Source organism: Arachis hypogaea, chromosome 5 (assembly GCF_003086295.3).
Source record: "Arachis hypogaea cultivar Tifrunner chromosome 5, arahy.Tifrunner.gnm2.J5K5, whole genome shotgun sequence".
Lineage (NCBI taxonomy): Eukaryota > Viridiplantae > Streptophyta > Magnoliopsida > Fabales > Fabaceae > Arachis > Arachis hypogaea.
The window spans coordinates 30120919-30148070 of NC_092040.1; the positions used below are offsets into that span (position 1 = coordinate 30120919).

The following is a 27152-nucleotide window of genomic DNA, read 5'->3' on the forward strand; positions in this document are numbered from 1 at the left end:
TTACCATAATATATACCTTCCGTTAATTCAATTATGTTCATTCAAAAATCACAACTCTAATACCATTACATTCACAATAGTGTATAAACCAAGAAATTTTACAAGAAATCGCTTTTATCATTGCGAATAGTATGGCATTTGAATTCGACCTTAATATGGTACCTATGGTAAAAGATGCTGAAAAATTTGAACAACAGACAGATTCACTTGACGATGTTGTTGTCAGTCAACCAATTTCTGGGAATATAGAAAATTACACTAGCTCTGATGAGGTATGGTAATAACCCGATTTATTTTTTGTGTATTTTTTATGTGCATTTATACTTATACTGTATTATTTAGTGACTGCCAATTTTAGCACTTTAGTTATATGCATAACATTCGTAAAGTTCATGCTTTATGCAATCAATAAGTTTATATGAATAACATTCATAATTACACAAAGTTAACATCTACGTTAACATCCGTAATGACACGAAATTAGCACCTAAAAACGGTACATAAAAATATACACATGCATATTATTACCGATATGCGATAAGGACTGGTTTTGTCATCAAAATAAGAACCACCGGCTAGGAGACTAAAAACGGTCAAAAAGTGATTGTTAATCAGACTTTGCATTGTAATAGAGATGGATACCGCACATTCCGTGTAAAGGCACCCAAGAAAAGGAAAACAGTGGCCTCAATAAACTACAAAGCTTGTTGCTATGTAGCATTAGACAAGATGACAGGGCAGTAGAGGATTTCTCGAGTAGAGGTATCCTACTCACACCCTCTTAATCCAGAGCTATTTGGAATGTTCTCAGCAAATTGTCAACTAAGTATGCATGTGAAGGACCTGATATAGCAAAACGACCAAACTGGCATTAGACCGAGTAAGACATAGCAAGCACTAGCCAATGCCACCGGTGGCCCCGCCAACCTCACCTTTATAGAAAAGGATGTTAGAAATTACATTAGTCGTTACTTACATATTTCCGAGGATAAGAGGGATCCAAAAGAGTTACTTAAACACTTTTCACGGATGAAGGAGCTCAATCTGAACTTTTTCTTTAAAATAGATATGGACGAAAAATGTAGCCTTAGAAATGTGTTTTGGATCGATGCTTGGTGTAGAGCCGCATGGGAATATTTCGGTGATGTTGTGACATTTGACACTATTTACAATACTAATAGGTACCAAATTATTATTTTTTGTTCGACTTAATTAGATTTTTTTTCAGCTAAGACATTTGGATTTTACACCTACGTTACATGCTTTTATATTTTCATTGTTTAGGTAGGATATGCCGTTCAGGTCTTTCGTAGGTGTCAACCACCATGGGATGTCTATGCTTTTTGGGTGCACATTATTGCAAAATGAGGAGACTTGTACATTCCAATGGCTTTTTTAGACTTGGGTGAAGTACATGGAAAAGACCTGCGTATGTGTTATAACAGATTAATGCATGTAGATGAGTTCTGCGTTATAGACCACCTTACCAAACACACGTCATAGATGGCACATATGTCATTTCCTAAAGAAGATATAACACAAGCTGGTAGGTTACTGTTGTTTCGATCAGCTCAATACATGCATGAGGAGGAATGGATTGTGTTTGAATTTAGATCTAAGGATTCATTTGAGAGAGACTGGCACGATTTTATTGAAGAGTATGACCTCCACAATTCTAGATGGCTAAATAATAGTATAATCTCCCGGTTTATTATTGCGTGTGTTTGACTTTTTTATAGATGTTACTTTATAGTCAATATGAATGTTGCACTTATGGGTTAACTTACGCTATTTTTTGTATTTTTTGTTTTCTTTATTCATTGGCAGATATGTTTGCTGACCAGCATATGTGTGTGCCAGTATTTTTTAAGGACGAATTCTGGACTGGCATGAGGAGCACACAGCATAGTGAGAGCATGCATACAGTTTTCGATAAACATTTAAATAGTAAGAGCTCTTTGTTGCAATTTGTTTACCAATACCAAAATTGTCTTATAGACAAGGAGCAAAAAGAGCTTGAGTGTGACGCTGCTGATTTAAGGGGGATTATCCTTTGTGTTTCCATCATCTTTCGGGATTGTTACTCTTATGTTTCTCTTTTTTGCTCTTGGTATGAGCCATTCCTACTTCTTGTTTTTTGAACAATGTTCACGAGCATTTGGGATATATACTTAAATAACCTACTTAAATTAAACATAACATCCCAACATGTTTATTAATAGCATAGCTACAATAACATCTTTGCTTAATATAACATCCATGATTGAAACGTTTCTTACTCTAGCATTACAATATTATAATAGTCTCCCACACTACCATTTACATGCCCAACTTTTTGAGAGTTTACTATTAATCTCTAGAAAATTTCAAATTCGATATTCACTTGAACTAACAACTTTACTTGCAAATAAACTTGAACATAAGTAGGATATCAAAAAATTATTATCATTATCATCATAATTTTCACCATGAGAAGGTTAGAGAATCGGAAGTCAACGGGAGAAGAGAAGCTAACGTGGTCAATTTCAGAAACTGTAGTTAGTTCTCTTTTCGATATTTTAACATAAGAAACAAATAAAAAGATGCATGTTAATGGTCCCAAATTCACCAAACTAAAAAACACTAATCTGGTCACCAATAATGGACTGCTATAGTGCTTTGTCATCAATAATTATGGTCCTCCCTCATATCTTATTCTTTATTCCTATTGTGATTGTTGTGATAACCACATTAATCTAGTTATTTCAATACTAAAATCATGATTATTTACAATGTATCCATCATTCTCATAATCATTTCACTTAAGTACCTAATCAAATTTTTGTAAATTAATTTGTTTAACTATATACCATTATTTAACAAGTTATATATGTATATATGTTCAGTTCTTAGCAGACACCAACTGTTTAGAAATGTGTACTAATCTATGCAAAATTTCAACTCAACCTTTTATAAAGATAAAGTAATTCACACTAAAAAAAATACAAAGGAATAACATCTTTATTGCAAGCATAACTAGAATGATTTTTTTTTTTTGTTAAAAGACTAAAAATAGAAAACTGAAAAAAAATATTTTGTAGCTAACTTTAGGAACTCCTTACGTACTCCTACTATAATTAATTACCATTATCATTCCACTAAAAAAAAATCTAAGTGACAGACATGAAGTAAAAGGATTTGTTAGATTTTTACTTTATGATTTTCGGGGCATAAATTTACAATCTTGTATAAGTGTATAGTGTATATTTAGATGCGTGAATGTTAAAAAGTTAAAGTGAATATAATATATGCAGTGTGGTAGAGATTGTATTACTCATAGGTTATGATCACTGTTATTTTTTCCATTCTACACTTGAATTAAATACTTAAAATAAACAAAATCTCTTCAAGTAACAAGCGATTCCTTAAACGCATGCATAAAGAGATTTATTAGTTGAAGGTATTAAAACAATAATAAGAAAGAAAGCGTGACTTCTTTTTTGGCTGCTTTTATGGAATGTTATCTGTGTATATCTCTTTCTCATAAAACTTTATTCATATTCTTTATTTTTTCTTTTTCATATTTTTTAGGCAACTTGAACCAAATGGCTACTTTACAATTGACACATTATTAATCCCTTAAAACAAAGCACAACACGTAGGAAGCAAAATAGCAAATCAAGCAAAGGTTGAACAGATTAAAAAATAGGAATACTGTAACACCTCATAAAAATTATTGCTGATTACAGAAACGAAAAAATCCTCTTTTTGGAAGCCTTCCCTTCATCTCCACCCCTAAAACGCCATCTTTGCAAGCTTTTTCCTTTCTCCAAACCCATCAAGACAAAATAAAGACTAAAACTTTCATCGTTTACATCAAATCCAGATACATACAACAACTGATAATGAAGCCCTAATATGCCAATTAATCGAAACATGAAACTAGATAACATACCTATGGCAGAAGGAAACAAGGCTATGTGATGCTCCGATGACAAAGCTGTGTCTTTTCGTTCTTCTCTATTGTGGGCTTATAGTTTGAATGAAATTAGGAGAGTAGGTTTAATGTTTTAGTCGGATTAATTTGATAGTATTTTCGGATGTTAATCTACTAGACAAAAATTGTATTTTAATGGATATAAATTTAAATGAGAGATGTTAGGGATTTGATTTAGAAGAAACTGAAATGGATTTTGAGAATGAAATTAATTACCCCAGGCATGCGGAAGAAAGTTGAGTGATAAGTGGGTAATGAATAAGCAGATGTACTCCACTCGCTTATCATGAGAATGTCATTTATTTTGTGCTATCTCTATATTATACACTATTGTTTGGTTACCTAGCATTACTCATAATTTAAAATAGAACTGACTTTTATGTAAAAAGAAATATTAAATTATCAATTAATGATCTTCTTTTAGTGGCTAAGGATCTTTTACATTTAATGAGAGGCTTTTAGTTCAACATCCACTTGAAATATACTTTTATATAAATATGTAACATATACATATATAGGGTGCCAGTTGGTCGGATAGGGTTGAGGCTCGACCTGCACCCTACCCGACCCGCACAAGAACCCTATCCCCATCCTACCCTACCCGCTGAAGATCAGGTTAGGTACCCACGGGTAAGGTGCACGTTGCCACCTGTACCTATGTGTTGCCCAATATGAAGATTGCGTATTCGGCATGCTACCTTTGCGCACTTCACCTATTTGTAATTACACCTCTTTAACCCATTTTAGTGTGTATCTCACCAACAAAATTCATATTAAAAAAAATGAGCCCTAAAACACTTTTGAAATTTCTCTGATCCCATAAATATTATATTTATGTCGCAATTCCTTCATGTGAGGGAAATTAGGACAAAAAAATTTAATTTCGCATGTCTCTCGTACGAAATCCACTAATTACATGAAATAAGTTTATTTCACAATTTTCTAGAGCAAAATATAGTACGATTTTTCAATGCAATATGGTATTGTAAATTAGTATCAATTGTATAAATATATATATTTTTTATTTTTTTATGTACATTAAGAAATATTCAATTTATTTGTTTATTTAAATAAAAAATCACTTTTTGAAGACTTAGTTAATATTTTAAAAATTACTTATTCACCCAATATTTATGAGGTGATTGCTACAGTACTTACATGTAGTTGTCTAATTTATTAAAAAATTAAAAATTAATATTTTATTAAAAATATAAAAATAAATAATTTTTAAATATTTAATACTTACCTTGAAAGGTACGTTTGAAAAATTTGACACCAAATTCAAAAGCACTAAAGAATTTATCTATTTATTGTAATGAATAAAAATAGGCCCGAGAGTCAATTAGGATAGTTCTTTTAATTTGTTGCAATTACCATAAATAAAAATAGTAAGAATGTAATAAATCAAACCAAGAATTAATGATAAGTAGAATAGCCTTTGTGTGTTGGGAGATATGGAAATTCAAAAATCGAGCTATATTTCAAAAGAAATAAGTCAACCCAGAAATAGCAATTTCTAAAGCCAAAATGTTAGAGACAAAATTTAGATAAAGTTCACAAGAAGTTATAAAAATGGAACAACAAAGAAATAGAAGACAAAGAAAGTGTTCTACCTAGAATCCTCCGTCAGAGCCATGGATAAAAGCAGATGTTGATGCACCTTTCATGGCAGCAACTAAAGAGGGGGTAACAACAGTGGTAATCAGAGACAGCACGAGAAGGATGATAAAAGGAGCAACCAATAGGATAACTGCAAATTTCAGTCTGGCTATAGAAAGTATGGCAATTAGAAATGCTATCATTTTAATCAATAACTTTAGGATGGAAAAAACACTGATAGAATTCGACAATCTATCTGTGGTGCAAGCGCTAAAAGCAGGGAATAAAATTGCTGAAATTGACCCAATACTTAAGATATACAGGTATTGAAGGGGGAAGATGATAGAATTGGTTTCACATGGACTTCGAGAGAAGGGAATCAAGTAGCTCATAAAGTTGCTTTAATGGAGTTAATAGGCAGATTGGGAATAATTTGGAGCATAAGGCCTCCACCGGAAATCATATATGTGTTATATATGGGATGCGGGTAGGGTAGGGTAGGGTAGGGTACACCCTAAATCTGTACCTTACCCTAACTGCAGGCATACCCGAACCCATCTCTACATTACCCGCAGCGGGTCGGGAAGCATACCCTACCCGAACGAGTTAGGTTGGATTGGGTACCTACGGATAGGGTATGTATTGCTAGCCCTAAGCTAAGGAGAGACCTGTATAAGATTAAGCTTAGGCAACTAAAAATAGTAACGGGTAATGCTATCAGCCAGTAACAGAGACACGACCCAACCAGAGAAGTTCAAGGGCATAAATCGGTGGTGGAAGACACGATCATATCGAACTAGGTATCTCAACTACCGTTCCAAATTGGGGGAGGGTAGCAAAAGATACCTGATGAATCTGGGCATCGCCTTGTCGCTGTTAGCCTTCTGATAGAGAAGGTCAGCCATGGGCGTCGACATCCAATTCTGAGTGCGGCCATGGCAGGGGCAGAAAGGAGTGTTTGGCTGCGGGAAGATATCCAGAGTAGAGCCAAGTGCGTAACAAGGTTCGGACTTTGACTGCAGAACCATTGAAGTCTGCAGTGATGCTGATGTCGCGGTGTTGTTGGCAGCGTGGCAATGCCGACGGTGTTGGCGTAGCAGGTCGTCTGTGAGTAAGGAGCTGATTCCGTCCAGGAGGAGACTAGGCATGAAGCTGTCGCTGATAAGTGAAGAAGGAAGGGAGAGTCGAGCATCCATGGAGATTGGTCTTCCAAATCGGCAGCAGTGAGGGATAAGAGCGCGGTTTGCTTCAATTGGTTGGAATTGCATCTTGGGCGGGTGGGTTGGGAGGATTTATATTTTTGGATGAGTCGGGTCTTTGTAGAACTAAGTCTATAACAAAAAAAAAGTCTTAAAATAGAAATAAAAAATATTATTTTAAGAATAATTGTTAGTTTATTAACTGTAATTAGAATTTTTTTTTCTTGTCACAATCTTAAAAGTAAGGTTGTCGTTAAGAAAAGAATAATATAATGAGTAAAAATAGACCCAAAATCCAATTAGAATTGTTCTATTAATTAGTTGAAATTACTATAAATAAAAATAATAAAAATATAATATATCAAGCAAAATTTAATAATTATATCTTTTTCTTTTTAAAATTTTTTCAATGGAATTTTCTCTCTTTCTTTCTATTCTTCCGTGATTCTTTCATACTCTTGTCTATTTTAAAACATTTCTGTTACATTTAGGAATAGTCCCTTGATGTAATGTATTAGCTGCTGGAGTTCAATTACTTTTGGATTATTTATTGTTAGCTTTGCTGAATTTTACATAAATCCCTACCCAGAATCTTTCTAAGAAAAAGCTGAAATAAAAATACAACCATTGTACACGTATTGGCCTTAAAGCAACTGCAATGTGCAATATCAAACACAGTCAATATAATGAAACATAATCAACACTTAATCATTTTATTGAAATTGTTGCTTCCTTCTAATGCAACATTATTCACAACCCAATAATGGCGGAAAGAATAAATTGTGACAAATGTATTTACATTTTTTTTCTTCTTGAATAGAAGAATATCTGATTGTTCTTCATCAGTCCCTGGCTTTACCCCAATTCTTTATCATCTCTAGAAGAATCTCATTCCATGTATCAATAGGACCAGGCAAACACCAATGAACACAATCATTTTGAACAAGTTTGGGAACCCCATTAGCAAATGGAAAAGGGACCATATAAGCTCCTGGATGCCCATCTGGTCTCAACAATGATAACTTAGTCACATCCATTGCCTCTATCCTAAACCCTCCAAATTCTTTGCCTTTTTCCTTGGCAATTTCCACTTCTTGCATATCAATCTTTCTAATGGCAGCATTCATTCCTCTAAACTTCTTCCTTCCAAGCTTCACGTAAGGCCTGCTTCTTGCACAAGTACCTCCTTTATCCCAACCACCTTCCTCAAAATGAGAAGGAGAATATGTTCTCACAATTACATCCACTTTATCACCCTTTGATGCTTTTCTCTCTATTATGGTATTAATAGCGAGCCTCAAAGCCTTTCTTATTGGGCCATACATGTCCATTTTTGTTGTGCAATTAGGATGTTGAAACTTTAGACAACCCACAATTGAACCACCCTCATAGTAAATTGAAGGAACATCAAACCAATGACCTAGTGAAAGAACAATCAAATCCATTTTATCTAAATGCTCCGCCCACTTCTCATTAACACGGTCCAAATGCATTTTGTTATGGTAATTGGGCTCAGTTATCACTCTTTGCACACCTTCCACAAGAAATGGGGACCAATAGAAGGAAAAATGTACATTATGGGAAGGAAAGTGCCATTTGTTGAAAGCAATAGGGTTAGGAGTTGAGGCAGTGGATAGCATGCAAATAAGAGAGACAAATTGGTTCCTAGAAACTGAGTCTCCAATAAAAGCTATGTGCTTGTTGGAAACATGCTGGAGGAAAGTGTTTGGTCCAAACTTTGGAAGACTGCATTTATTTGGTTTCCATCTCCAATAGAGATATTCTGAGTCAGGCCTTCCATTGGCTTTGCAATTTTGAGTATCTTTGATAAAAGGACATGAGGTGCTATTATACATAGGACCTTTTCTATAAGGGACCCATTTTCCATTCGTGTAGTCACATGATCGGATCTTATAAGCAGTTGCCATTTCTACAACAAAGGAACAATTAATAATTTGTCACTCAATTATAGATAGAATAAATCAATGTGACCCGAACCGGCCGGCCAAACTGAAAATCGTTTGACTATGCCGTTCGATTGATAAGCCAATTGATTATGAACAGTCGTTCGAAAACTAGCTAAATTTTAATGGACTGTTCAAATTTATGACAAAAATAACTTTTATATATAATACATTATTTTTATTTTTAATATTATACCATAATATATTTAATAATACAAAAAAATAATACATTTAATTTAAATTAAATATATTAAAAAATATAAAATGCTATTATTTTTAAATAAAAAATTTACAAATTAAAATATAATTAAATTAATAATTTTTTTATTTGGTTATTTTTTATTATTCTATAACATAAAATATATAACATTCATAATTATATATATATATATATATATATATATATATAAACTTTGAGATTTGACTATTTTCTTTTTTATTTAACTCTTATATTATATTTATGAGAATATAAAATTTTAGTTAATTTTGCACTTTTAATTTATGTATTTTTATAATTTATATTAGCATATATTTATTTTTATTTTGTGTATTTATTTATAATTTTATATATTATTTAATTATAATTCAATTAGTCCGGTTGAATTATAGTTAAAATGTCAAATTATTTAAACTGCTAAATCGATGAACAATAAGCAATTTAATAACTGATTCGATTTTTAAAATCTTAGCATAAATACCCAAATTATTAATATTTTTATTTTTTAGAAGTTCTTTAAGAATCATTCTGGTTTTATTTCCCACCAACAGTAAGATAAAGTTTGGTTGTTCTCCTTAGAATATGAAGTATGGATTTTATAATTGATTAAGAAAAGTTTTTTATTTTTATTTTAAAAGCTTCTTGTCGAAATTACTTTAAGAGGAACTGCTAATACAAATCGTGTTATTTCCAAATCAGTTCTAACTTCTAACTAAATCAAATTTGCATAATATATATAATTAGTTCTACCCATAAAAGCGACCTATATATATATAATTAAAGTTATCATAACTAAACATACAAAAAGAATTGTTGAAAAGTAGCTAGGGAAAGCATACCAATAAATTAAGACAAGTTATGGCTGTTTTTGGCTGATTTTTTTTGTTATTAAATATTTTTATTATATAAGATTTATAATTTTTGCTTTGTTAGTTCTATTCAGTCATTAATATTTTTTAACATCTCAAATTTATTAGAAACTAGCGACTTCCCAGGCTGTTAAGTCTTTGTCTAATATTTTTTTATGTTCTTATTTACCTAATTATAGAATTGATAATCAATAATCTGAAAAGAAAAAAGACAAAGATAATAAATTATTAAAAGAAGCTTCCATAAAACCATCTTATATTGACCATGCAAACAATAAATAATTTTTAATCAAATACAGTGAAAAAGTTTTATCACACTATTATGTATAGAAAAGTAAAAAATTAAACTGTTCAAATAAAGCATATATAGCATCTTGCTCCTAAGAAGTACACAATAACATATATATATATATATATATATATAATATGAGCAGTGTTGGAGACTAATAAATTTTATAATTTGTAGTCATTATTAATATTTTTAGTGGTGTGAAATTATTCATTTTTTTATTAATTAAATATTGGCCAAATTTTAATAAAAATATTAGTTAGCCTCCTAAATTTCTTTATATAATATATCTTAAAAATTTGCATGCATGCACATGTACCTGTAATAGTGGTGGTAAAAGGAGGAGGAGGAGGAGAAGATGGTGGCAGTAGTGGTGGTGGTGCTGACGGAGGAGGAAAAGAAACGGGTGGTGGAAAAGTAGAAAGAGGATGAGAAAGAGGAAGAGACAATGGATATAGCGGAGGAGGAGGAGGAGGCGGCGGTGTCAGTAGAAGAGGAGGAGACAATGGATATAGTGGAGGAGAAGGAGGTGGCGGCAGTAGAAGAGGAGGAGGAGGAAGGGGAGGGGAGGCAATAGCACTAGAAATTGAATAGTGAAGAGGATGATGAGTTTGTGGAGATGGTGTAAAGTATAGATAAAAGCAAAGGAAAACCATTGGAAAAAGAGACATGGGTGATGTAACCACATAGAGAGTGCATGGAATAACTCTCTTTGTGAGGAACATCGATGAATAATGATAATTCAAAGAAGGGTTTATGCTTCTCATTTTCTTCACTACTACTCGCTCTTAGTTTCTTTCAGCTAATAAGAAGATTCAAGAGAAATTATATGTCGGCAGTTCAGAAGAGAGAAAGACACAAATTCATTGCTGGGTTATCCATCTGAGCCTTAAACTAAAATGCGAACACATGGTATAGGAATCTCCATCATCTCGCTCTCTATTGTTTCTTGTCTTTTTGGTCAAAACTACAACCCAGGTTTCTATTAACCATACCATCAATAATATTTTTAATGGCGTAAAATTATATTTAATGGTGGAAGATCACTCACTTTTATTTTAATGGTTAAGTATTAGTTAGAAAATACAAAAGTCGCCAGCTTCCTAAATTTTTTTTTTGAGTAATGTTAGAGAATAATAATAATCTAAAATTATCTTATTTAATTTAATATTTATAATTATATATTTATTATATTTAAAATTATTCATTTATTTTAGTAATAATTAAAAAATATAAAATAAGAAAATTTAGATTCTTTTAGTTTGATTTTTATTGTATTTTAAATATATTTTTAATATTTTGCTGTTTTTATTATATATTGCCCGAAGAATTTATTTATTTATTATTTTTTACGAGCCCAAAAAACTGTTTTTTACTTGCCTACACATTACATACCCGCAAAGTAAACGTGCATGTATGTCCTCAACTCATTAAAGTGCATGGTGTCGTATTAAGTATATATTACAAAAATACAAATGCCCATACTGTAAAATTTGATGTTATTTTGATACAAAAGAATAATTTTAGATAACTGTAATATAATTTATAATAAAAGTTAAATATGAAAACTAATTTAAAAATATAATTTATTTCACTAAACTAATTTCCATTGTCTTAAGTAGATAAATTATTTGAATAATTATTTCAATTTTTCTTCACTATATATATATATATATATATATATGAAAGTGTTTTCATTTTTTAGGGTTGTTAAAGTTGAAGCCAAGTTTCTTTTACCCAATGTCATTCCCCTAGCTGTCTTTAATCCAATCGCATCCCCCCACGCCCCACTCATCATCAACCATTAAATTATTTGTTGCACACAATGACAACAAAATAAAAATCACTCTCTTTGTTTGTACAGTAGCCACAGAAGATACAAGTGTGTGATAAGGGTATGTATAATTTCTTCCTCTCATTCTACATTCCCAATCACCTTCTCACATTTCATCACATGCATCGTTTGTAACTATGTATCTGTTATTTGTTTTGTTGTTTAGACATTCTATTTTATCTTATTTATCATTTGCTATTCTCTCTTCTTCTTTCTTTCTTTGAGTAGCCCAGGGTTTGCAATACTCTTCTAACACTTGTCCTCAAGTCCTCGTCGTGTGAATAAGTGAGGGTTGTTTTCTTTCAATAATGAGTTAGGCCAAATGGGTTTTCGTTTTTTTTTTTTATTGGACAATCTTTAATTTTAGACATTATATCACGAATATATTTACACTACACACTTACATATCTAACACTAAATGATTTTATTACTAGATTTGTCCTAAATTTTAAACTCAAATACAATATATTCAAAGACAGAAAATTATGCCATTTAAACTAAACCTTAATTGCAATTTTCGTTTTAGCTTCGAAAAACGTCATACAATCGATATTGCCCATTTGTTAAATCCATTTTGCAAAAAAAAAAAAAAAAAAAAAAAAAAAAGAATAAAACAAAATTAAGTTAGACATAACAAGAGGTTGAGGCCTTAATCCAATGGGTAGCAGAAATTTTGGCTGAGTGATAATATATGATGTCTCTTAATATATTACATTCGGAATCAAACTAAGTAATGAATAAATAGAGCTCTTAAATGTACATGTGCGTGTAGTGTAAATAAGTTTGTGATATCTAAAATAAAGGATTGTTCAATTTATCTAACAAAAAAAAATCTTCGGTCCTTGTGTATATGCGTGGTAATGACAAAAAAAAAAGACACAAAAAAAAAAAAAAGAAAATGAGACGAGACAAACGAAGAATTAAAAAGAAAAATATTAAGTATATCTAAAATAAGTACAATAATTTTGTGCATATTAAATTGTCACATTTTTATAAATTGTATTTCATTAAATGAAAATCAGAAACTACTACAAAAAAACATTGATATACTATAATAAATATAAAACACATTAGACATCACTAATACATAAATAAATAAATATCTTTTAATATATAATATTTTAAATGATAAACATAATTTTTTATTTTTAAATAATAAATATAAAATATATAAATACAAAAAATAATTTTTTATTTATTAAGATCAATTATCATGTAACAAAATTTTTAAATATTATAAAATCATATTAAAATAATATTTTAAATTATACCATAAAAATATAAAATAATTAAATTTTATTTTATATTACTTAATAAACAATTAAATTATTATATTAAAATTTTATTAACTAAATACTTTGTTAAAAATATTATTATATAATATAAATTTTTATTAAATATTTATAAAAAATATAATTTATTAAAATGTTGACCTTTTTATTTTTTCAAATTTTTTAAGAAAAATGGTTTCGAATAAAAAAATGAAAACAAATAAAGAATACGCATATCTTTTTATAAAAATCAAAGTATATTGAAAATAAAAATATAAAAAAACCATAAGACGCAACGTGGCAACAAATTAAACACGACTTGTAAAAAGATTTTTTTTTCTTTTTTTTTTCATAAAAGATACATGTATTTCTTATTTTTTTATTCAAAATATTTTTTCTTAAATAAATTAAATAAATAAAGGTCAGCTTTTCCCTGTATTATATATACTATTTTAAATGAATTATATTTTGATAAATATTTTAATAAGAATTTATATTATATAATAATATTTTTAATAAAATAATTAGTTAATAAAATTTTAATATAAAATCTAATTATTTATTAAGTAATATAAAATAAATTTAATTATTTTATGTTGTGATTTAGAATATTATTTTAACATAATTTTTTAATATTATAAAAATTTATATTATAATAATTGATCTTAATAAATAAAAATTTTTTATATTTTTATATTTATATATTTTATATTTATTATTTAAAAATAAAAAATTATGTTTGTTATTTAAAGTATTGCATATTAAAAGATACTTATTTATTTATGTACTAATAACGTTTAATATATTCTATATTTACAATAAGAAAATATAGGAGAATAACATTTTTTCTGAACAACCTAAATAATAGATTAAAAAAAGATAATTTAAATTTTAAAAATTAGATTTTTAATTAATGAAATATAATCAGATTTTTTTCAGCTTTTTCAACTCTTACCTAATTCTAGTTTTCTCTCAGTATCATTTTTCTTTTTCTTTTCTCTCAGCGCCGGCATCACCTCTTCCTCCCTCGTGTCGCCATCCTCTTACACCCCGCTCCCCCGCCCTCGTATCGCCCTCCTCAATCGCACCTCAGTGGGCGCGTCCTCCCTCATGTCGCCCTCCCTCACGCCGTCGTGGCACCAACCATCGTTCGCGCGGTTCCGTCACCGTTGAAGCCCACCACCCCCCACTGCCACCGCATCATTGTGCCGTCCCTTCATCATAGGCACACTCATCACCCCATGCTGTCCGATGGCCTACCCTTACTCCCCCGACGAACGCCACCAACACAGTAACCTCCTCTCTGCAGTGTTGTTTCAATTTTATATTTTTTGTGTCATTAATTTTTCAAGTTTGAAAGAAGGTGTATAAACAACTTTAGTGTGCCAAATTAGCTCATGATATCACAAAAACACTAACTTAGTTGCTGAAGTGAGTTGAGAGAAGAAAGGGAAGTTACTATTTACATCCATCTTAAATCGATCATAACTTGATCTACGGTGTTTCAATTTTCGCATCCCGTTTGTAGTTACGCAAAGTTCTCGCTGAGTCCGTCACTTCTAATTAGGATTTGCTGGTAAGATTTTTAATTTCAAACTCCATTCTTCAGTCCTAATAATTTCAAAAATTTAGATTTAGGTTTTGAATAAATTTTGTGATTTTGGTTGTTTAGGTGCCATCCAATAGTGGGTTATTGTTGGTTTGTACCCCAAACACCATTGGAAAAGGTAAGGTTCCTCTTTACCCTCGTGGATTTGTGAATTTGGTGAACTGTAAGTATTAATTGTGGTAATAAGGTATGTATAACTTGAAATTGTAATTATTGGAGTTAATTTGGAGCATTAGAATTGAGATTAGTGGATTGTTTGTGATTGAAAGTTTGTTGGAATCAAATTTGGTAATTTGGTTCATATTGGAAATCAGCTAAGGTATGATTTTGGTTTTCTCTATGTAATGTGTAATGTTTCGTGAATCTTAGACTAGTAAACCTTAGGATAGGATTGAATTGGTTGTCGATAATTGTTTAATTGATGGTATGTGATGATGATTTTGATGATTTTGGTGATTTCGATGAATTATGATGTTGATTATTGATGTTGAAATATGATTGTGGTAGAGAGCTAATATGATGATGATAGATGATAAATGATGATTGTACGTATGGACTAATATTCATGGATGATATGGTTAAATTTTGATTGAGGGATTGGTAAATTGAATGATGATTAGGTGTGAAAATGATAGAGGAAGTGAATTGGTAAGTGATGGAACATATGGTATGGATGTAATTGTGGGTGTTGAACAATGAGTTTTTATATGAATTAGAATGTATATGATTTGGTTTGGTTTTGAGATTTTGGAAATTAGAGAACTTTGATGATTTTGTTCAAAACCTTATTTTTGACAAATTTTGACAAGAAATAACTTGACATCCGGACCTTTATTTTTTATGAAACTTGGTTTTTATGAAATTTGGGGTCGAGATGTAAGAACTGGAATAAACACTTTAATAAAATAATAACTTATCTGTCCGAAATAGGTTCAAAAATATAAAAATGATATTTTGAAAATAAAAAGGTAAAATTTGAGTTCAATGAATTTTTCTAAGTAGGAAAATGTATCTTTTATGAAATTTTTTGTAAAAATGAGTACCGACACTTTGACCAGCAATATTGGCTCTAGTCTAACCTGAAACGCATATGGAGAAAAATAAGATTTTGTCATTTTGAAATTGAATTTATTGTTTTGAAAGGACAAAAATAATTTATAATAAAAAACCGGATGTTAATATTAAAGGTTTTGGCCCAAAGTTGGCCAAACGGGCTAAAAACGCTAATGGATTAAATCGGCCCAAGGCCCAACATATATATGCTCTATTAATGAGCTTTCAGATCATTTTAGTGGAAAGAGCGGGTAGATGAGAAGAGAGGAGAAGACAATGTTACTATTCATCTCCTCCTTCTTTTGGCCATATCTTGAACTACAGAGTTCAGATTGACGAGCCGTTTGCAGTCACGCAAAGTTTTCGCTGAGCCCGTCACTTCTAACTAAGTTTTGCTGGTAAGATCTTGAAACTCAATCTCCAATTTTCAGCCCTAACAATTTTGCATTTTTACGTTTGGTTTTTGAGTAAATTTTGTTATTTTGTTTGTTTATGGGTTATCTAGCATTGAAATATTGTTGGATTTTGTTTCTAATCTCGTTGGGTAAGGTAAAGTCTCACTAAACCCTTGTATTTAGTTGTTTTGTGAATCCTAGGTTTGATGTTGGTATGTTGTATAATGTTAGATTGAGTTTTGGTGTTTGTTGGAGTTGATTTGAGGCATTGGATCGAGCTTGGTGGCTTCATTTTGGTGTTTGGTGCATTTTTGGAAATCGGCCAAGGTATGATTTTGGTTTTCTTTATGTAATATGTAATGTTCCTGGAAATTTAGGCAAGTGGCCTTTAAGATAGGTTTGAATAATGTGGTTGTATGATTAATTGTATATAAATGCTATGTTTGATTGTGGCTTAGATGGAGGTTGTATGAGTTTGAATATGATGATAAGTATATATATGTTGGTAGACAATAATTATTGATGAGTATGATACCTTGATGAGTTATAATGTTGGGCGTTGATGTTAAAGATGATTGTTGATGATGATATGGATTATTGGTTGTTGTGGTTCTTGTTGAGAATGGATGATTGAGAAATTTTTTGTGTGAATTTAGGAGGAATTGAAGTTGAAGGAGGAGAGTATTGAGAGGTTTTGATAGTTAAGTGATTGATAAATGTTCGGGGAGTGCCTATAATTATTTTAGGGTTGTTTTGAGTATGTTTGAGTTGGTTGGATTTGGAAGTTTTGGAAAATTTGAGAATTGTCTTCTTTGGTAAAAACTTGTTTTTGGTAAACTTTGATGGATCATAACTTGAGCCCTTATTTTCGAAATTGGTTGAAATTTATCTTAAATTATAGTTCATTTAAAGATCTTTAAATTGGTATAAAATTTGATAAAAATGAATTTTTGTAGAGGAAGTTATGAACGTTTAAAGTTTGGTGTTTAAAATTGATTTCTGCAACTTTACATAATTTTGCAATTCTGTGATGGTATGCGTACGCAAGCACCCCCATACGCGGGTGTGCGTCTCTGCCAGGTCCTCATGCGTATACAGCTCTATGTATGCGTACGCGAGATGGGCCAAAGGCAGGTATACGTATGCAAATTTATGGTATGCGTACGCATACACCCTGTTTTGCTGAAAAAATGATTTTTCTTCACTTTTAATGGTTCTCTAACTTTCCAAACTTCTATAACTTTTCTTTAAGACTTGTGGCTAGTAATTATACTATAAGACTAGTGAAGATAGGATAGTTAATTTGAATTAGTGATTTTCTTTGATATGAGTTTAGAGCCCATGACTTAGGCTTTGGAAGGTTTGTGAATGAGATTAATGAATATGGTGTAGTGAGGTATTTCTTTGATGAGACTTTGAGATTTGGAATGATTATGTCGTATTTGAGGAACTTAAGGATTAATGATGGTGATGATGAGATTGGAACTTGGTAACTTGGAAAAGGATTATAAATCTGTTGGATAATGAGAGTGTGCAGGGCTCTATATCCATGGCGTAGAAGATTCACTACTGCAAGAGTGTGTAGGGCACTATATCCCTGGGATTCTGAGGCTTGAAGGTTGAGAATAGATCGATATGATAAGATGGTGAACTTGTCGGATATGGAATGACAATGTGCAGGGCACTATATCCCTAGGATGAAATTATGATTGATAACTTTTTCTGCCGCATGAGTGTGTAGGCCACTATATTCCTGGCAAAGCAGATTCTCTGCTGCATGAGTGTGCAGGGCACTATATCCCTGGCGTGGCAGGAAAGGCGACATCCAAAAGGATGTGTTGGGTTGGCATTTATGGACCGACAAGTGATATCACGAGCCAATAGGACAGACATTCATCATTTGCATCTTCTACATGCTTGCTTGCTCTGATTACTTGAGTTATGCCTATTTGAAGAACATGCCTAAATGCTAATTGTTTACTTGCTATACATGAATATTACCTGTGTTTTATTTGCTTGTATATACTTGTGATTGTCTGGCGTTAAGGAGGATCGAGAGGCGGTAGCGATGGGGATCGCACGGAGGTTAGGTTGGCAAAGGCTGTGGGATACAGCGGTGTGATTAGTATTAGTTAGAAATTTCCTAAGTTTAGATAACCCTGTTTATGGCTTATGGTTTTTGTTATCTATTTTTTGTTAAGCTTGAATATCTATTCTCGATGTGAAGGTCTAGGATTACCTTTGGCATCGTAGAACCTTATATCTTATATATTGGGCACTGTTACCATACTGAGAACTTCTGGTTCTCATACCATATATTGTTGTTTTTCAGATGTAGGTCATAACACACCTTGGTGAGTTGCGAGATAGTGACAGAGTGGAGGATCTTATGCACTCTTTTGTATTTTGATTATTTGTTGTAGTATTCTCTCTCACCCTTTTTATTTTATACTTTATGGCCTTAGAAGCTTGAATTGAGATATAAGTTGTATAAGATATTTAAAACTTCCAAAACTCTTTTTGTATTCTAGTTTGACTAGCTGGCTTAAACTCCGCAGGCTGTGACTAGTCGTCTTTTTATCTTGACTATTATTATATTAAGTCTCATGTTGTATCTTATGCCTTTACGTTTTTAGTTATTGTGTGTGAACGCTTCGCGCTTTGTAATTCCGCTTATGCAATTTTGAACTTTATTCCTTTATTGGGCTCCTAGTATTACTATTTTCTCCTATATTTATTAATGTATGAGCTTTAGAAATATCGTGACGCCTTGTTATCCCTCGCTTTACGGCTAGAAGTAAGGTTTAGGGTAATGGGGTGTTACACGAGAGCTTTTAGACATTCAAAGAACGGACAAAAAATATTTTAAAACGAAAAAGTTATGCGCGTTTAAAGTTTGGTATAAAAATCTATTTTCTGCAACTTACAAAATTTTCTAAGTTTGGGACTGCATGCGTACATGGATCTGTGCACGCGACGCGAGCATTAGCCACTACCAAATGCTCTCGCATACGCGGGCACTAGCATGCATACGCGAGCATGTATTTTAAGGCATGCGTAGGCGAGTTTTTAACACGTGACGCGAGGATTCCATTCTGTTTTGGATACTCGTGTACACAAGCAGGGTGTTGTGTACGTGACCACCCTTTTTCAACCATGTGCGTACGCAGAACAGGGGTTTGCGTATGCAAGACCCCTGTTTTACTGAAAAATGGTTTTTCTTCATTTTCAAGGATTCTCTAGCTTTCCAAACTTCTTTAACTTTTAGTTAAGACTCTTAGCTAGTAATTAGACTCTAAGACTATTAAAGATGAGTTAGTGATTTAAATTGGTAAATTTTTGTTATGAGTTTAGAAGATTGAGACTTTGGTTTCTGGAGTACTTAGGATAAACTAGTTGGGTATTATGACGGAGTACTATATTGATGATGAACTTAAGGACTTGAGAATTGATAATGTTTAAGGCGAGTTTGGGACTTGGAGTTGAATGATGAATTTGTTGAATACTAAAAGTGATCATTGAGAACTATGATATATACTGATTTATACTGAGACTGTTGAGTCACTATGCGCCTGGCAAGGACGGTGGTTAATCCCACTTACGTTGAGTTGTGAGGTTTATGGCTGAAGATCTCGCTCGCATCCTTTTAGATCATAAGAGTGTGCCAAAAACTATATCACTTGGACAGTGTGCCAGGCACTATATCCCTAGGGGTTCCCATTTATATTCGTGACCGAAAGGCGACATTCCGATGGAAATGTGTTGGGTTGGTAGTTGAACCGACAATGTGATATCACAGCCAATAGGACAGGCATTCATCATGTGTATTTTCTATGTGGTTGATTGCTTTGTTTACTTGCATCCTATGGCTAACTGTATAACATACTGAATTGCTTTTTTATTTACTTGCTATATTATGAACATTATTTGTGTATTACTTGTATGTAATTACTTGTGTTTTCTACTGGGATTGGGAAAGCTCGGTAGGCAGTGGTGATAGGATCGCATGGAGGTTAGGCTGGTGAAGGATGTGGGACAGCGGTCTAAATGTTATCTTAGAAATCCCCTAAGATAGATGGCCTGTTTAAAGATTTTATTAAATTGTTTTATAAGCTTGAATCTTATACTTGATGTGAAGTTCTAAGATTGCCTTTGGCGTCCCAAAACCTTATATCTTACATTACTGGGAAATGTTACCATACTAAGAACCTCTGGTTCTCATACCATATGTTGTTGTTGTTTTTCAGATGCAGGTCGCAACCCACCTCGATGAGTTATGGGATGGTAACAGAGCAGATGATCTTTTACTATCTCTTTTGTATTTTTGGATCATTTTGATGTAGATTCTCTCTCTCTTTTGTATTTTTTTTTGTAACTTTGTAGCCTTAGAGGCTTACTTTGAGAGATATATGTTGCTGTTTAACCTTCTAAAAACTCTGTTATGTCTATATATAATTTAGTCAGTCTAAACTACGCAGACTCTGCCTTTACGCTTGTAGTTATCGTGTGAATATTTTGCGCTTTTCTATCTCTGGCTTGAGCTTTATTTTATTCATCAGACTTCTCGTATTACTATTTCCTTCTACATATACTACTGTATGAGCGTCAGAACTGTTGTGACACTTTGTTATCCTTCACTTTACAGCTAGAGGTAAGGCTTAGGATGCTAGGGTGTTATATAAACAAACACAGTCACGTTGAAAGCACGGAAGCAAGGTTAGCTATGTGAGGAATACTTGCAATATCTTTCAAAATAAGATTGATGTAATGAGCAGCACAAAAAGACAAAAAAATATTTGGATACTTTTCATGAATGAGTTTTCTAGCAGAAACATAATTAGCAGCATTATCAGTGACCACATGCACAATATTACTAGGTCCAACCCACTCAATAACATCAGAAAACAAAGTAAACAAAGTATCGGTAGTTTTGACCATATTAGAAGCATCAACAGAATTAACAAATGACATACTAGTTGGACAATAAACTAGGAAGTTAATTAAGTTTTGTTGCCTTTGATCAATCCAACCATCTGCCATTAGCATACAATCGGTGCTTTTCCACGAACTCCAATACTTTTCAACAAGCAATTGACACTCTTTCTTGAGATTGACTAGCAAATGAACTCTCATTTCATCATATGATGGTCCCTTGAAATCAGGTCCAATTGCAGCAATAACATCCAATGCAGGTTGAAAGTAAGGTGATTGAATTGCATTGAAAGGAATATGTGCATCAATGATCCATTTAGCAAATCCCAACTTAGCCTTGTGCATAATTTCTTTACTGGCCAAAATACTTTTCAAAGTCAGTTGAAACTCTGGAGTAGTCCTATCTTTAAAATGACTTCCAATTTGTGTAGCAACAACATCTCTTCTCTTTTCTTCGTCTCCCATTGTTGTAGGAACAACAGGATGTATAGGATTAGGCGATTCAGACTATTGTGCTTGTGGTTCCACACAATAAGACTCCTCCTCAAAAATTTTTTCCATCTTATTTTTTTTTTCATCAAAAGCCTTTTGAATTGAATTTCAACCTCTTCGGTGACTGTTACATACTTTAATTTGTCCAAGAATTTTTGCAAAGTTATATTTCATCCTATATATACCCCTTCCATTATAAGTATTTAAACAAAAGATGCATATATCCTTTTGATTTTTGTCATACTTCACAATGAAATATTCCCGAACCGGGTCAGATTTTTCTCGAGAAGAACCTGTTTGAGATTCTTGGATGGCATTATCTTGTGGTTGTTGATCACTTTGTACTTGTTCCATATAAATTACATACAATATACAAATTACAAATTAGTGAATTACATACAGCAGGCATTACAACAATTACAGCAAAATTTCGAGAATTACATACAGCAGCCAGACCAACAATTACAACTAAATTCAAAGTCCAAAATTGAATTACATACAACAACCATTAGCCCATTACAAATTAGTGAATTATATACAGCAGCAATTACAACAATCACAGGAAAAATTCAAAATCCAACATCGAATTACATACATAAGCCATTACAGATAATTAACTAAATAATTAATTAACCGAATAATCCAAAACTGAATTACATACAGCAGCCAGTACAAATAGAACTCTGCATCGATCCATATAATTAACCAAATAAAGAACTCTGCATCAATTCATATAGTTCATATCAATTCATATCAGTTCATATAATTAACAAAAAAAGAACTCTGCATCAATTTATATAATTCATATAATTAACCAAAAAAAGAACTCTGCATCAATTCATATAGCTCATATCAATTCATATAATTCATATAATTAACAAAAAAATTAGTTGAAAACGTAGTACAACTCACTGCAGCAGAAAATAGAGAAGGCGGCTAGGTCACGACGGCAGAACAGATGCCCGACAACATTGACAGAGAAGCTTCCAACGACCAGACGAGCAGACGACGCCGACCACGGGAGCTTCGGAGTTTAGACAACCAGATGAATGACGTCGTTGACAGTAGCTTCAATCCACGACGGTAACTTCCTTCCGCTTGTTGAAGGCTCTTCTATCCGGTGATAGTAGCTCTGATGCGGCGTTGATTGTGGTAGATTGGGAGGGACGATGGCTTCTGTTAGAATTGGATGAAGATTGGAACTTGGTAGTGAAATTAGGGATTTAGGGTTGAAGTGTTGTGGCTGGTGAGTGAGGGGAAGGGGACTGAGTCTCAAAATAATGGGTTGGGTTACAGGTTACCAGGTAAGAATGAGGGTAAGTGGGTTCATTTTGTTTTTTTTTTTGTTTTTTTTTGTCAAAACAATGCCGTTTCAGACCCATATTTCAAAATCGGTACTTTTAAAAAGTTGACCGATTCGATCGATTTTTTTGATTAACCATCGATTTGACCGATTTTTTATCAATTTTTTGTAGAACGGTTCTAAGAATCCATTGGATTGGCCATATGACTGATTTTCAATTAATCCGATTGAACCGATCGATTCAATTTGATTTTTAGAATCTTAAATTTTAGAGAAGATAAAAAATTGAAAACATTTGAAAAAGGAGTATTTTTGCCCAAAATTTAGATAAATGATTATTTTAAAATAAAATTTTACATTAGGATCCATTTTGAATGTAAAATAATTTTGGAGTCGATTTTGATTTTCAATCTAAATTATAAGGGCCAAAATTATATTTAATCTTAAAATTTATAACAAAATTAAATTTTGTGTGGAATCATCATAAAATGTTTGCAAATATTTTCTTTCTAGTACTGATCTAAAGGAGAGAGCAACCACAATAAATAAACATTATAATTATTCCTTTATCAAAACTTTTCTAATATTCATTTATTTTTTACTATGGAACTGTATTCTAATTTCCAATGTATATTTATAATCATAAGGCGGAAGATTAAACCACAAAAAGATTATTAACAAGAATGTGGAGAATGTCTCATCAGGAGTATTATTCAGCCTTTGAATGTAGCACCAACTTCTTCATAATCTCTAATAAAATTTCATTCCATGTATCTATAGGCCCTGGCAAACACCAATGAACACAATCATTTTGAACAATTTTGGATGCAAATGGAAAAGGATTCGTATAAGGACCTGGATGGCCATCTGGTCTCAACAATGCTAACTTAGTCACATCCATTATCTCTAACCTAATTAACCCTCCAAATTCTTTGGCTTTCTCCTTAACAATTTCCACTTCTTCCATCTCAATCCTTCTTATCTCAGCATCCATTCCTTCAACCTTCTTCTCCCCATCTTCATAAGGCTTATCCTTCAAACAAGTACCACCTTTGTTCCACTCACCTTCAAAATGAGACGGTGAATACGTTCTAACAATCACATCGAGTTTGTCACCTTTAGTTGCTTTCGCTTCGATTATGGTATTAAGAGCAACCCTTAAAGCCTGTCTTAACGGATCATAAAAATCATTAACATGATGATTGCAATAACCAAGTTGTGGCAACTTTAGGCAACTTGAAATTGAACCACCCACATAGTAAATTGAAGGAACATCAAACCAATGCCCTAGTGAAATTACAACCATGTCCATTTCATCCAAGTCCCTTGCCCACCTCTCATTAACATGATCCAAATAAATTGTATTGTAATGTGGCCCTTTCTGGGATCTCATATCACCTCTCACAAGAAATGGGGACCAATAGAAGGACAAGTTTGCATTGTGGGAGAGAATGTTCCATTTTCGTGAACCTTTATGGTACAAACGTTTTGGTTTTGATGAGTCATCATCATTATTACTACCAAGCATGCAAATAAGGGACTCAATTTGGTTCCTAGCAACAGAGTCTCCAACAAATGCCACGTGTCTGTTCCTAATTAGTTGGAGAAAAGTACTAGGATCAAACCTAGGAAGGTTGCAATCATCATTGGGTTTCCATCTCCAATAAAGATACTCTGTGTTAGGCCTTCCATTAGCGATGCAATTTTGATTTTTCTTCATCTTGCAATATTTGGAGGTTCCATTATACAAAGGTCCTCTTTCGTCACGGACCCATTTGCCATCGGAGTAGTCACATGAACTCTCATTTGCATATTCTATTTTTCCTGAGGAGAAAAAAAAAAAAGCAGAACATACATATTTAGAAACAATTTCTATTCCTCTATCTTAGATTTTATTTTTATCAATTTGTAACAGTTGTATGTTTCTACGAACTTTTATTGCCAACTATAAAATAAAATAAAATAAAATAAAATAAAATAAAATAAAGTTCATCAAAACTTTGCCAGAAACAATCATCAAGTATAGATCATATACATATCTTTAATTAGTAAATGAATAGAAATCATATCCCGTCAATAATTTAAACAAGCATATTATTCATATAAATTTGTTGCATATGAATGATTTTCCTTACAAGAATGAAGAATAACTAAGTACCTGAAGAATTAGAAGAGGTGTTGACCATGAGTGGGGTGGAAATGGAATAATATGGAAGTTTGATTTGAAATGTTGTAATGAAGGGAAGGGGCACAAAGTAGAATGAAATTATGAGTCCAATAATGGGAAATATGGCATAGAGAGTGTACGAGACTTTGAATGGGTTTGTAAGACCCATAATCTTCAAATGAACGTCCGTTACCTTGTTTCATATCCTAATAACCTTTCTTCTTCTCCTTAATATCGTTCTTCTTCTTCTTGTTCTTGTCTTGGCCAAGAGAATTAAGAAGGGTAATGTCTAACATGCTCACAAGATAATTAGGAGCATCCATACTCCACATAATGATCAGAGCTAGTAATTATTAATCTATATTTATTTATAATCACCAAAATGTGATAATAGATAATCAATGTGAATTTATGATGAGAAATTGGGTACAATTGAAGGAAGAATGAGGGGACCAATTCAAGATAAGGTTTGTGGTATTTTAACCTTTGATGCCGTGAATAAGATACAAACGAGAAGGGAAATTTTTGAGGGAATTAATAAGTGATCTTTCCTAGTTTGATATCAGAGACAAACAGAGAGGGAAAAAAAAAAAGAAAAAAAAAATCAAGTATTCAATTGAGATCTATACAATATTCTTGTTTCTTCCCAAGGATAGTTAACGAATAAAGAAACTCTACATTATAAGGAAGAGAGAATGAAGGGTAGCCGCAGTGATGAACTCAACAAATTTTAGGAGTGGAGACAAAAATATTTTTACTAAAATAAATGTTATTAAGCATGGTTAATTATATTAAAAATATAATAGAGATATAAAAATTAAAAAGATTTAATAAATATTTTTATTCTTAAAATACTATTTATTATATATAATTTTTTTAAAAAAATTTTTATTTTTAAAATTTGAGCTTAAAATATTTTAATTAAATTATAAATAATTTGTCATCTTAATTAATTTTACTTTTACTTATTTTTATACACATTTAATAATAAAAGAGTGAATAATTCATAATTGACATATTGATATACTAGTATTTATAATTTGAAACTAAAATTATATATATATAAAAAAAACTAAACCTGTATATAAAAATATGTTTATATAAAATAATAGAAACTTAATTTATAATTATTTTTTATCTATTTCTTTTTAAAATAATTAAATTTTTTATATATTTTTTAATTTAATTTTGTTATACTATCAAATTAAAGATTTTATGCATCTATTTAATTATGTATTATAATTAAAAAAATAATTTTTACATTCATCACGTAAATAATTATTTAAAAAAATAAATGTAATTGAATGACTATGTAAAATGATATACATATTTTAATATATCAAAATTAACTTCTATACTTTTAAATAATTGTTCTACTATTCATTATAATTTTCAAATATTAGTTACCACTCATTGAATTAGAAAGTTTATTTGTTATAATATTTATGACATAAAATATTTTTTAATTTAAAATAGTTGTTACAAATAAGATTATTTAAGAAATAAAATTAAAAAGTATTATATAATTTTAAAATAAAGAATATTAATTAATAGATAGATATTACTTTTTTATTTCAACTAATATTTTAAAACAAAACAGATATTGATAATTTTACTTATATTTAGAAAATTAAAATTTAGTTTGATAATCAACTAATTAATTAGTTTTAAAAAGCATATTAACATTGGTCATTAATTTTTTATTGAGTTAATTTATTTATTTATTTTTAATTTTTATATTAAATCAAATTAAACAAAATAAATATTTTTATATATTAAATTTAACAAAAGATTATTTTTAACATAAATCTCAAAACAAAATTTTATAAATTTTTGTGGGAGAAAAAATATATATATATATGACAGATCTATGTTCTTGGTTGCGGGGCAAGCGCCCATTGTAATTTGAAATTTTTTGAGTAGTATATGATAATAATATTTATTTGTCCTCATTAAATTATTAAATTTAATCCTATAATAATT

At 31.4% G+C, this 27152-nt stretch overlaps 3 protein-coding genes across 3 annotated transcripts; all 3 read right to left on the minus strand.

Annotated features, from left to right (window-relative positions):
• Positions 1-7458: 7458 nt before the first annotated feature.
• LOC112801074 (xyloglucan O-acetyltransferase 1) lies at positions 7459-11072 on the minus strand. Its single transcript, XM_025843602.3, has 2 exons — positions 10433-11072; positions 7459-8704 (listed from the first exon to the last, which is right to left on the minus strand). The coding sequence occupies exons 1-2, from the start codon at positions 10878-10880 to the stop codon at positions 7617-7619; spliced, it is 1536 nt and encodes a 511-aa protein (XP_025699387.1). The 5' UTR covers positions 10881-11072; the 3' UTR covers positions 7459-7616.
• A 9895-nt stretch (positions 11073-20967) lies between these two features.
• LOC140184869 (uncharacterized) lies at positions 20968-21672 on the minus strand. The gene has a single exon (XM_072238063.1). The coding sequence runs from the start codon at positions 21670-21672 to the stop codon at positions 20968-20970; it is 705 nt and encodes a 234-aa protein (XP_072094164.1).
• Positions 21673-23673: 2001 nt separating this feature from the next.
• Positions 23674-25765, minus strand: LOC112799637 (xyloglucan O-acetyltransferase 1). The gene is made up of 2 exons (XM_025841708.3): positions 25161-25765; positions 23674-24826 (listed from the first exon to the last, which is right to left on the minus strand). The coding sequence occupies exons 1-2, from the start codon at positions 25336-25338 to the stop codon at positions 23712-23714; spliced, it is 1293 nt and encodes a 430-aa protein (XP_025697493.1). The 5' UTR covers positions 25339-25765; the 3' UTR covers positions 23674-23711.
• Between the last annotated feature and the right edge of the window lie 1387 nt (positions 25766-27152).

Coding starts and splice junctions, on each gene's coding strand:
- LOC140184869 (XM_072238063.1), bottom strand. CDS start 21,672: ATGGGAGACGAAGAAAAGAGAAGAGATGTTGTTGCTACACAAATTGGA.
- LOC112801074 (XM_025843602.3), bottom strand. CDS start 10,880: ATGAGAAGCATAAACCCTTCTTTGAATTATCATTATTCATCGATGTTC. Junction 8,705..10,432: donor TTTTACCACCACTATTACAG/GTACATGTGCAT, acceptor CCTTTGTTGTAG/AAATGGCAACTGCTTATAAG.
- LOC112799637 (XM_025841708.3), bottom strand. CDS start 25,338: ATGGGTCTTACAAACCCATTCAAAGTCTCGTACACTCTCTATGCCATA. Junction 24,827..25,160: donor CACCTCTTCTAATTCTTCAG/GTACTTAGTTAT, acceptor TTTTCTCCTCAG/GAAAAATAGAATATGCAAAT.